We start from the raw sequence: 12935 nt of genomic DNA on the forward strand, positions 1-12935 counted from the left end.
GCAAAGCAGCATGGCCGCAGAGAAGTTAGGGAACATTTTTCTGATTCCATTTTTTTTAATTTAAATTAAAATTTTCTAAAAGGAGGCTATTGAACTAGGTGAACCATTCTCCAGGTCTATACTTAGGACTTTAAAGGTGAAAAAGAGGGACTTCCCGGGTGGATAAGGGGGCGTCCCAAGTGGCTCAGTGGTAAAAAGAAATCTGTCTCCCAATGCAGGAGACTCAGGAGACTCCTGTTCAAACCCTCAATTGGGAAGATCCCCTGGAGAAGGAAATGGCAACCCACTCCAGTACTCTTACCTGTAAAATCCCATGGGCAGAGAAGCCTGGCGGGCTACAGTCCATTGGGTCGCAAAGAACTGGACACGACTGAGGCAACTGAACACACACACACACAGGATAGGACTCCATGCTCCCAGTGCGGGGGACCCAGGTCCAATCCCCAGTCAGGAAACCGGATCCCACACGCTGCAACTAAAGATCTTTCGTGCCTCAACTAAGACCTGGCTCAGCCAATTAACTAAGAACAAATAATTGAAGAAGGTTTCAGATGAGCTCTTTATTTGAAGGACCTTGGGGTTACTGAAGGCAGAGGTGAGGAGGAATATATCTTTCCAATTTCTAACACAGATCAGGGTCAGGGTATGAGGGAGAGGACTGAATTCCAGTCTAACAGAGGGACTGTCTCTGTATAGCCCAGGGCAGACGGATGCAGAGGCAGGGCGCTTCCAGGAATGGCTTCCTGGCGATCCGGCTGAGCCAAGGATTTGGAGGTGTCCATCCTCTCTCTCTTTGCATGATGTCGTTTCGAGGGGAGCTAATCCCCTGGGGGATCAGCTTGCTCTAAACCTTGATAATCCAGATTTGTGATTTAATTCGGTGACCGGAGTATCTGACACAAGGAGAAGGAAGTCGGGGGCTAGAGAGATGAAAAGATACTGTGCTTCCAAGAAATCAAGTTGGGGGGCGGGTAGGTTCACATGGACGCCTCTTTAGTTAACCCTTTCCAAACCCAGTCTCATCAAGAACCCTGTTTCTAGCCTCATGATAGACAAGCCTTCTTCAACCGAGAGGAAGAAACTGAGGGGATTCAAGGCAGCTGAAGCAAGGAGGGGGAAAGGTAAACGCTGTGTTGAACTTTCTGAACCAAACAGGAGAAAAGACTATTTTCACCCAGAGGAAGTTGGGGAAGAGACCCTGCCAGGTTGGAAGGATTTAGGATTACGAGTTGAGAGATGTCATTAATCTTTCTTTGGGATTTGGGGGAGTGGCAAGGAGACCCCAGTACTGTTCACACAGGCCTCTTCCTCCTCAATCTAGTTCCAGGGATGTAACACCACCCCATCTGGCCACAGCTATCGTTTCTAGGCTACGCTCAATCCATAGCGCTGCAATACCAGTCTCCACCCACCCGCCCACCCTCTCTCTCTGGAGGGCCCATGGGGCACGTGGTCCTCCCCTCCGCCACGACTTGATCCACGGTGAGCAGGTGGAGAGAGGCTGGGAAATCCCAGGACCTCCTCAACGAGACATCATCTTCACAAACTCTGCAGAAACAAAATTTATGGTGAGGCAGAATAGGTATTTGTGTGGGGTTTTTTTTTTTAATTGTCGAAGTATAGTTGATTTATGGAGAAGGTCGTGGCAACCCTTTCCAGTATTCGTGCCTGGAGAATCCCCATGGGCAGAGGAGCCTGGTGGGCTCCAGCCCACGGGGTCACAAAGGGTCAGACACGAGTGAAGTGACTGAGCCCGCACACACGCAGGTGATTGACAATGTTGTTAGTTTCGGGCGTACAGCAAGGTGATTCAACTATACACACAAATATATTCATTCCTTTTCAGATTCTTTACCCACACAGGTTATTACAGAATACTGAGCTCAACAGTAGGCCCTTATTGTTGATCTCTTTCATATAGATTATATAGATTAGTGTGTATGTTAATCCCAAGCTCCTAATTTATCCCTCCCTCGCTAACGGAGGCACCTGTTTGTAAGGGCAGCTGTCATTCATTTTTTCAGCCCTTACTACATGTCAGAAACCACAAGATCTTTGGGAAATTAACGATTTGATCCCTCTACACCTCGATTTCTGCTCTTTACCTTATAAGATCTTTCAGATGGTTTAGCAATATAATGCTTAGAAGACACAGTCAGAGTTCAGTAATTAGTCATTGTGAGTCTCTGATTTCATCTTTTCAGCCAATCCGGGGGAGTTAAATACCATTTTACAGATAAGCAAGCTGAGGCTGGTGAGGTTGGCCAGTGTGCCTGAGATCGTGTAGGTGGTGAATGGAGAATGGAAGGGACCCAGGTTGTACCTGACTTTGCTGTGACTCAATGTCAGGTGAACTTATTGGTCCCACCCAGGTCTCAAGGCACATCTGTCCTTCTCTTGCCTGTAGTTGACCCGAGGGTCAGGTTCCTCAAGAATTCTACCTCTTCCAGATTTTTCATTGATGTCTACTGTGGGGCATCATGGATGCATTTGAATATCAAACTAAGAATTCTAGACTTTTGCCTTATAGACAGCAGTCAGATGCTGAAATTTTTGCACCAGAGAATGTCACAGTGAGACCCTGGCACGCCCTATTTGCATCTCCCACAGAAATGGCCCCCATCCCTTCCTCTCAAGACGGCAATCTTTCTCATTTATTCAATCACTCAACGTGTGTATGTCCTCAGTCACTCAGTTGTGCCTGGCTCTTTTGCGACCCCATGGACTGTAGCCCAGCAGGCTCCTCTGGCAAGAATTTTCCAGGCAAGAATACTGGAGCGGCTTGCCATCTCCTCCTTCAGGAGTCTTCCTGACCCAGGGATAAAAGCTGCATCTGCTGCATTGGCAGGTGGGTTCTTTACCACCTGGAAAGCCCAATCACTCAATACACATGTTGAACTCTGTGCCAGGAACTGGGGGTATAATGATGAACCATTTCGTCTGTGGCCTCAGAAGGAAACAGGTAACCAACGATTGGAAGCTATCATGATGATGTCATGTGTCAGCATCACCGCAGAGGCGACTGTGGGTGTTATGGGAGCTCAGGGATGCTGAGCCTGGCAAGAAAGATGGGGAGGGGGGCACCAGCCAGGGGCATAACTGAGGTTTAACCAGTGAAAAGATGAAGGCTGCTCCAGAGAGCACACAAGCAGGCGAGTCTGTAGTGCACAATTTCTTTTAGCTTTTTGCTAAAACTTTGGGAGAAAAGCGTCATCCTTACCCCCATTTTGCAGATGTGAAATCTGACACTGAAAGAGAGAAAGTGACTGGGATAAGACCACATCATTAGTAAAAGATGACCCTGAGCTTGAGCCCCATGAATCTGACCCCAGCGTCCCAGCAACTAACTAGCCCACTCTCCTTTGGATGGGAGTTTCTGTTCCTAGGACAAAGGTGCCCAGGGAATAAGGAAGGGATGGGAAAGGTAGAGTCAGAATCAGCTTCTGGACAGGGTGTTCCAAGGAGTGGCCAAGTGCAGATATTAAAACAAGGAGAGGTGACAGGCATGAGCTTTTGGAAATGACACGGGCAGAAAGTGAGACAACAAACAGTTCCAAAATCTAACCCTGCCTCCTCCAACTTCAAACTGAGGGAGAATGAGAAGGAATGGCCAACTTGGAAAAAAAAATCACCCTGGGGAGATGGGGGTGTCTGTCCCCACACAGCGTCACCTTCAAAGTCGACGGTGCCGTCTCCATTAATGTCGGCTTCCTGGACCACCTCGGAGATCTCCTGGGACGTGAGCTTGTCTCCTAGGAGCCTCTGCATGGCCTGCTGCAGCTCCACCAGTGTGATCTCCCCGTCCCCGTTGGCATCAAACTGAAGCGGAGCACAGGGAACAATATTAACCACAACAACCACAATAATAAGCCTGTTTATTCATCACTTCCTGTGAGTCAAGAACTCAGCTGAAGATAAACAGCAAGGACCTACTGTACAGCACAAGGAACTATACTCAACATCTTGTAATAACCTATAATGGAAGAGAATGTTTTTAAAAAACATTTATATGTTTTTAATGTTTTTAAAAAAACATATATATTTGTATAAGGTGGCTCAGATGGTAAAGAATCCACCTGAGGTTCAGGAGACCCGGGTTCGATCCCTGGGGCGGGAAGATCCCCTGGAGAAGGGCATGGCTACCCACTCCAGTATTCTTGTCTGGGAAATCCCATGGACAGAGGAGCCTGGCGGGCTACAGTCCACGGGGTCACAAAGAGTCAGACCTCACTGAGCAACAAACACACTCTAACTGAATGACTTGACTGTTCACAGAAACTAACACAACATTGTAAATTAATGATACTGCAATAAAAATATTTTAAAAGAGAGAGAGAGAGGCGTTTCCTGGTGGTTCCAGGGCTTAGGACTTGGTGCTTGGGGCTCAATCCCTGCTGGAGGAACTAAGATCCCTCAACTTGTGGCCAAAAAAACTCAGTTAAGAGGTTTGGTACATCATCTGCTAAATGCCAGCTCCTTAAAGGTAGGTTCAAGGACTCCTGTTCCCTGTTCCATGCTTACCCCTTGGGATGCTGCACATCTTTTTAAAAAATAAATTTGGCTACACCGCACTGCCTGCAGGACTTGGGTTCCCCGACCGGAGATCGAACCTGCGCTGCGGGCAGTGGAAGCGCGGAGTAATAACCACCGGACCACCAGCGAAGTCCCTGCACACCTTTAACCCACTAGAAAGTCTTAGCATGTCAGCTCTATGTCCAAACATGTCTGGGAGCCAACTGTCCTCCGGCTACACCGATGCTAACGGGGTTCAAACCACAACGCTCCCCTGCCTGGATCATGGCCAACAGCGTCCTGTCTGGTTCCAGCTGCCGCTGTGGTCCTACATAATCTGTTCTCTACCACTCAGAATTTGACATTCGAGTTCATTTAAAATACCAGTCAGGGACTTCCTTGGCGATCCCGTGGTTAGGACGCCACTCTTCCACTGCAGGGCGGGGTGTGGGTTCGATCCCCAGTCAGGCACCAAGAGCCCAGGTGCCACGTGGTGTGGCCAAAAAAATAATAAAAATTATTTAAAACAAGAAACTCCAACTGGTCTAGTCCCTCCCTAGCTTAAAGTCCTCCGGTGGCTTCCTATCCCACTCAGAAGAAAATCCTGCCACCGCTCCACAACAGGCACGCCCCTACGGGGTGGGGACCTGCCTTCAGCACCTCTGAGACTTTGTTTATCTCAGCCTCCTCTCTCTCCGGCTCACGCCTCTCCAAATAGGACAGGCTTCTTGCTCGTCCTCAGACACGCCCTCCTGCCTTCCAGCGCCCCTACCTGCTGCTTCCTAATCCTGAGATCCGATTTCCCCTAGAGTAGTGCGCTGTCCGGAAGAAATACGGGAACCTTGCCGGTAATTTCAAATTCTTCTGAGCAGCCATTCCCTCACCACATACATTTTAAGGGAACAAGTGGAATTAATTTTTTATAATTGATTTTACTTTAAAATATCATTTCAGCATGTAATCAACTTTAAAAGTATTAACAGGGCCTTCCCGGGTGGTCCAGTAGTTAAGACACTGAGCTCCTACTGCAGGGGGCCTGGGTTTGAGCCCTGGCTGGAAACTTAAAATCCCACTTGCCCCACAGAATGGCCAAGTAAATAAATAAAACATCTTTTAAAATTTATTAATGAGCTATTTTACAGTCTTGGTTTTTTTCTGGGATTAAACCATGTTATTGATGGGCTTCAGAGGAGGATCATGGTAGGACAATGAAATCAGACGTTTTTCTCCCATTTGGAATCTCCCCAGCTTCATAGTTGCTGAAAAGCTGTTATATTCTTTCAGTGTTGTATTTCATAAGACTTAGTATAATAACCATACTGAATACTATGTCCTTAGCGTGGCTAGTTAACACACCCAGCCCCCAAGGACACGTAAGCTAAAACACTAAACCTTAATCCAGCAGGTATCTTACACTCAGAGCACATCTCAATTCAGACACTAAATGTTGCAAGAAATACCTGATTTGTGTTTAAGTTTGGTAAAATTAATAGTTGAGAAGGTAGATTGGCATACCCAGTTGTTCCAAATCGAAGTTTTCTAATAATCACTATGAGTATTCATTTTCAGATTTCAATGAACTGAAATTATATTCCATTGAATAAAAATAGAAATGAAGAAATTAACCAAAAGTAAAGACAATTATATATATATGTATATGGACATATTGCAAGTCTCATTCATTGACAGGTGGGTTCTTTACCACTGAGCCACTAGGGTTTTGTCCCCCATTAATAACTAATCATAGATCCCTGGGGTCTCCTCCCACTACCTCCAACATTAGGAAACTCACTTCCTTGAAGGCATCTCGCATCTCCTGGACACCAATCATCCCAGCCGTTTCTGCAAGCAATTTGGGGGTCATCAGCTCCACAAAGTCGTCAAAATCTACACGGCCACCCACTGGGGACAGAAGAGGCAGGTCTGGTGAGACTTCATACACCCCTAACCTTCCATTCCCTCACTTTGCCCTTCGACTCTGTTCAACAGATCTGCTCCAGTCTCTCTGCCTTCTAAGAGCTCCCTCTTTCAGCCAACTCAAGCCCTCTTGTTCTTCTCATCTGAACAGGAGCGGGACGTACAGTGGCAGTAACTAACTGTTGATGTGACCTTAGGAAAAATCTCTTAATCGGTTCAGATCTACACTCCCTCATCTGCAGATCTAGAGAAGAGACAGATGAATTAAATGAGCACCAAATCCCTTCCAGAGGTGAATCTCCTTGAATTCAGTGTTGTCTACTCAGGAACATGCTCAGATGCAAACCCAGGAGCACTCTTATCAATCACAAAATCAACTCTGGTCTCCATCTAAACAACCATCTTTTTTGTTACATTATTCAGCAACATTAGGCTCCAACTCCGAGCGTGTTTTCAGCATCAAATACAGGTCCAATCCTGCACTCCACTGACGAACCTTAGTGGAGATAGCAATGACCTATAAGCATTTACTGGAGGCTAAGCCTTTACTTGTTTTAACATCTTTATCCCTTCCTTTCTACAGTCTCACTAGCTAAGGAGTGATAACATCTTCACTGCATGGATGGGGAAACTGAGATTCAAGAGTGGGGGCTAACTCCGCTTCTCATAATGACTACAACAGAACTGGAACTTGAACCCAAATCTATCTTTAAAATCACCCTTTTAGCCACTTCAAATGCTGCCTCCCTAAGTAGTCTGAGCTGTTTCCTTCCAGACGTCTAGCCCTGCTTTCTTCCTCCCCATCTCCAGCTCTACTCAACCTCCATATCCTTCCTGACTTCACTCTTAACCCTCCCCCAAAGCCCGGTCATTCCTCCCACCCCCAAGCCTCACAGTTCATCCGGATCTGCTGGCCCAGTTCAATCAGTTCCATCTCCGTGGGCATGTAACCCATTGTCCTCATGAGATTCCCCAAATCCTTACAAGAGATGAACCCATCTCGGTCCTTGTCAAACTCAAGAAATGCTTCCCGGAGCTCTGAAAGTTAAGAGACAAGAACTTTGGGGCAACTTGAAACAGTCACTGGGGGAAAGGAGCATCCCTTGAAACTGTCAATGAGGCACCAACTCAAGACTCCTCAAAAAAAAAAAAAATTATAAAAATGTCCAAAAGAAGAGATATATGAAGTGTGTTAGCAAGAGGCATAATTCTCGAGACCTCCAAATGATAGCACTGAAGTCCTTCACATTGTTGGGTGAAGTAATGAGAAACTTAAAAACCACCAAGGGAAAAAAAAAAAAGAACAATTTTGGACTTATCCTTAAAACTCAGGCATCATTCATGGGTCTCTGAGACAGTTGGGGGTCAGGATGGCTTCTGAACACTTTGGGAAGTACTTAAACTGCCACAAAATCACAGTTGAGTGGGAAGAGAGAGTGATGTAAAATTTTTGTGCCGAGGGATTTATGCTGAAATGTACAAAGGAACAGGGGGCAGGTAAATGGGTGGATGGTGATACGGGGATGTCTGGGGGAGAAGTGTTACCTTCAATCTCATCTGGTCCCAGTGGTCTTTCCTAGAAAGGAATGCGGGGGGTGGGGGCAGGATTTGGAAAGAGAATCAAGAGACCCACATTCACTTCTCCAAACACGTCTCATCCTCATCCTTTCCTGGTCCTTTCCCCTTCTCCCTCACCTCCACCCTTCTCACCTTCCTTCTCCCACCTCCTGACTCCCCGTCCCTGGCTATTTGCTCCTCCCACTCCTCCTCACCCTTTCTCATTTCCTCTCTCCCTTGGTCTTTCTTCTCCTGCCTTTCCCCAGTGGATATCCATCCCATTGTGCCAAAACAGATCCTGGAGGCCATGAACTCCAATCTCCTCCAGATGAGGAAGAGTCAGACTTGGAATCAGTTAACATATTCAGAGTGCTAACTGTGCCGGGCTTCCACAATCATTTCATTTCAACTTCAGAACCACCCTGTGAGGTTGAGCCAAATACCATTCCCATCTTACTTAAGAGAAAGCTGAGGAACAGAGAGGTTAAGGAACCTGTGTGAGGTCACACAGCTCATAAGTGGCTGGGTGAGAATCCCTTGGTGTAAGAGCTGTGTTCAGTGGCTCCCAGGCAGGATGAACACCGCCAGCATGACCAATTTCTGAAACCCTTTCATATTGCCACTAGCCACGCCAGGACATACCTGAAGGGTCAGGCTTGAGCACGTAGCACCTCCCCAGGAAAATTCCATCAACCCCTGGCTTCTTTCACCCCCCATACCTCCCTTTACCCTTGGAGACTTTTTCCCACCTTCTCTTTTTTAGTATCCCCTTCCCCCCTGCAGCTGGGGCTTCCCTGGCAGCTCAGAAGGTAATCTGCCCGCAATGCAGGAGACCCAGGTTCAATCCCTGGGTCAGGAAGATCCCCTGGAGAAGAGAATGGCAATCCACTCCAGTATTCCTGTCTGGAGAATTCCATGGACAGAGGAGCCTGGCGGGCTACAGTTCATGGGTCGCAAAGAGTCAGACATGACGAAGCGACTAATACTTTCACTTTCCCCCCAGTTAGTTAGTCTTAAAGACAGTGAAAAGCATGCCCATTGGAATCAAACGGTTCTGGCCCTGCCATTTACTAATTGTCAAAGCTTAAAGCAACGGACTTCATGACTCACAGCCTTACCTTCCACATCTATAAAATGGGAATGAAGGTATTACGGACCTCATGAGTCATTGATTGTGAGGATTAAATAATATCAAGAATGCAAAACCCTTTGCACAAGTCTGGGCACACAGCAATGACTTAAGTGGCAACTACAGACTTCCCTGGTGACCCAGCGGCCAAGACTCCGTGCTATCGGTGCATGGTGGCCAGGTTCGATCCCTAGTCAGGGAACTAGATCCCACGTGCTACAACTAAGACCCAGCACCAATTAAAAAATAATAATCGGCAGCTACTGTTATCCCCACCACAACCACCGTCGCTGGCATCACTATGGGTGTCCGTAGAAAAGAATGATGTTGGTCAACAGTGACGTCACCCCAGTTCCCCTTTGTCTCCTCTTTCATCTTCCACCTTCCGGTCCTGACTTCTGAGTTCACCCTCCCCTCCCTGACCCACGTGTCCCCACCGTGCTCCCTGGGATTCTTTAACCTTCTCAGGTCACGCTCTACCCGCCTCTCCCCTCTTCCACCTGCCGGTCACAGCCCTTCTCTTCCCCGCATCCCAGCTTCCCACCGTCCTTCCCCATTGCCCCCAGCCTCACCCGCTGTTTCTCCGCGATGCCTTTTCTTAGGAAGATGCAGGCAGGACCCATGGGAAACTGCATGGAGGGTGTCATGGTGGAACTCATCAGGCTCCGATCTCAAGAGGCCACACCCCCCCCCGACTTCAGGTCCCCCTTTGGTTGCTCAGCCTCCTTTGCTTCTCCGCCAGTCCTCGGCCAACTCTGCCTGCCTCTTCCCCGGTCACCCTGGCTCCCTTGGGGCTGTGACAGCTGGGTGGGAAATCTCTTCTCAAGTTGGGGAGGGATCACAGCTGTTCCTGCCTCCCCATCTGGCTTGAGGGAGACTGGAGGGTGGAGGGGGGGAGCCAGTGTGAGGCTCTGACCTTTTATCCCCAGAATAGAATTGGAAGGATAGTTGCAAAAACGAGGATTAGAGCGGAGGGCATCCATTCATACAACGTTCCAACAGGCACGTGGCATGATCGGCCTAAGCCTGGCCTCTGCTGGCCTTTGTGCAAGTGAAGATGGAGAGCACATGGCCCCTGGCTTCCAGGAGCTCTGGAGTAAGCCAGGAACGTGCGTGAATGAGCAGAATGCGGGCATCACGTGACAACCTGACTTTGGGAATAGGCAAGTATAGTGGCTGGTTCAGTCGCCAAGTCCTGTCCGACTCTTCGAGACCCCCATGGACTGCAGCACACCAGGCTTCCCTGTCCCTCACCATCTCCCAGAGTTTGCCCAAGTTCACGTCCATTGAATCGGTGATGCCATCCAATCATCTCATCCTCTGTTGCCCTCTTCACCTTCTGCCCTCAACCTTTCCCAGCACCAGGGTCTTTTCCAGTGAGCCAGGAGGGTGATTGTTTGCCCTTCCTCTGCCCATCTCTTTCCTTCCCTTCCTGTTTTCCTGAACATTTCAGGGCAGGGCAGGGTAGGCATCCACACTGATGTGGGTAGTCAGAGGCCACAGTGAAGCGATAGAGAGACTTCCCTGGTGGGGGAATTTAAGACTGTGCTTCCGCTGCAGGGGGCGCAGGTTCAGTCCTCGGTTGGGGAACTAAGATCCCAAGTGCCACGTGGTGTAGACAAAAAAAAAACAGAAAAAGTGGGTGGGTTTGGAGGCAATAAGGGCTGCGTGGCCCAGAGTGTTGGGGCCTGGGAAGTTGAGGATGAACCCATGGAAGAGCAGCCTGGTACGGGATACTGGAGCATGAACTGGGTGACGAGGTTTATCTACACGTGGGTATCACCTCCTCTAGGGTAAGGGTTTGCACTGTGGGCAGAGTGAAGATATCCACTCATGGAGGTGGCGTGGTGCAGGGTGTTGAAGCCAGATCATGGCGAGAAAGGCGTCCCCACAGGAGCAGACGGCAAAGGAGAAGGGAGATTGGTTACACATGGGATTATACTAGGGATAAAGGGAATCGGGGTTCTCGCTGCTGGAAAAGGGAGTTTTTAATACAGAAAGGGGAAAAGTTAGAACAAGCTCTGTGGTGTTGGACTGGAACTGGAGGCACTGTTATACACTCATAGACTTCAATATATAGAGAGGGATACACAAATAAATGGGCTTCCCAGGTGGCACGCTAGTGGTAAAAAGTGCCTGCGTTCCAAAGTAGATGTAAGAGACTCAGTTACAATCCCTGGGTTGGGAAGATCCCCCTGGAGGAGGGCACCGCAACTCACTCCAGTAATCTTGCCTGGAGAATCCCCACAGACAGGGGAGCCTGGTGGGCTACAGTCTATGGGGTCGCAGAGAGTCGCATACGACTGAAGCAACTCAGCACGCACGCACGCTTACAAATAAACAGAGACATCACTGTGTGTGTAGGGACTCGGGAACATATATTCTCTAGCTAAGAGGACGCACCCTAGTATTAATGAACACCTCTAGCTTCCAGACTGACCAATCTTCACCAAATAGCAACCAAGACTCCTGGAAGCAATGGCTGAGTTCAGGTCTGGAGCAAGACAAGTATTATAAGATGAGCCCAAAATGTCTGTCTTCTGGTGCCGTAAGGCAGGAATGTGCTCAGAGAGTTACGGGTCATGCCAAAAGAACACAAGAGCTTCCCTGGTGGCTCAGTGGTAAAGAAACGGCCTGCCAACGCAGGAGACCCAGGTTCCATCCCAACTGGAGACGGAAACGGCAGTCTACTCCAGTATCCTTGCCTGGAGAATCCCATGGACAGACGAGCTCGGTGGACTGCAGTCCTTGGGGTCTCAAAAGAGCTGGACACGGCTTGGCAACTAAACAGCAAGAGCTTGAAGAAGCTCCACTGGCCATTTGATGGGCGATTTGAAAATCAAAATGATAACAAACCATGTCAGATAAATAGGGAACCGGGAGTCGGTACAAATATCAAAAGTTTGATAATACATAGATAGCTTAAAGCACCTCCACTCAAAATACTGGGCTTCCCAGGTGGCACTAGGGGTAAAGAACCCTCCTGCCGATGCAGGAGACAGAGACACGGGTTTGATCCCTGGGTTGGGAAGATCCCCTGGAGGAGGGCATGGCAACCCACTCCAGTATTCTTGCCTGGAGAATCCCCATGGACAGAGGAGCCTGGCGGGCTACAGTCCATTAGGGTAGCAGAGAGTCAGATGTGACTGAAGCGACTTACCACACATACACGTACAAAAGACTAATTTCAAAAGGGTCACTTTATAATGGAGAAACCCAGTAGATACCTTCTTAAATAAAATGAAGGTTATCAGTAATGTAGCAAGTCAAAATGATGCATTCCAACTTATATGCGATTATGATGAGCTTTTGTTCCTTCAAACCTCCCTGACTGCCCTCCCGCCAACTCTCCCCAGAGCCCAGCACTAAGCATCTTCTGATGGGTTCCAGCGATTTTTAGGAGGAATTGGATGTCACCAGAACATGGTCTCCACCACTCCCCTCAGCTCCAGGGTCCGTGTACTCCAACGTGATCCTTTCACCCCTAGACCTTACCAGGTCCCTTCTCTGCCTGTGAGATAAGGTTCCTCACCAGGCGCTACAGTTGGGGGCTGAGTGCAGACTGCCCACGCCAAACCCTGGCCCTCCATTCCCTCAATGGTAGACCTGGGGAAATAACTCATCCTGTGCCTCAGTGTTCTCATCTGCTTAATGGGGATAACGAAAGCATCTCCCTAGCAGGGGTGTCATGAGGGTCACTAGTGAGTGAGAAGATCCCTGCCCAGACCTGGCAGAGGGACATGGACAGTCATGGGTGCCTGAGCAGTGTGTTCACGGGGGCCCCGCAGGGGTGTGTGGGGGGAGTGTCCTTGGTCCCAGC

The 12935-nt window shown here is 48.6% G+C and overlaps 1 protein-coding gene across 1 annotated transcript; it reads right to left on the reverse strand.

Moving 5' to 3' along the window:
* CABP5 (calcium binding protein 5) lies at window positions 965-9856 on the reverse strand. Its single transcript, XM_005692674.3, has 6 exons — window positions 9688-9856; window positions 7975-8005; window positions 7324-7467; window positions 6305-6414; window positions 3672-3819; window positions 965-1548 (listed from the first exon to the last, which is right to left on the reverse strand). The coding sequence occupies exons 1-6, from the start codon at window positions 9772-9774 to the stop codon at window positions 1523-1525; spliced, it is 546 nt and encodes a 181-aa protein (XP_005692731.1). The 5' UTR covers window positions 9775-9856; the 3' UTR covers window positions 965-1522.

The sequence above is a fragment of the Capra hircus genome, chromosome 18 (assembly GCF_001704415.2).
Source record: "Capra hircus breed San Clemente chromosome 18, ASM170441v1, whole genome shotgun sequence".
Taxonomy (NCBI): Eukaryota; Metazoa; Chordata; class Mammalia; order Artiodactyla; family Bovidae; genus Capra; species Capra hircus.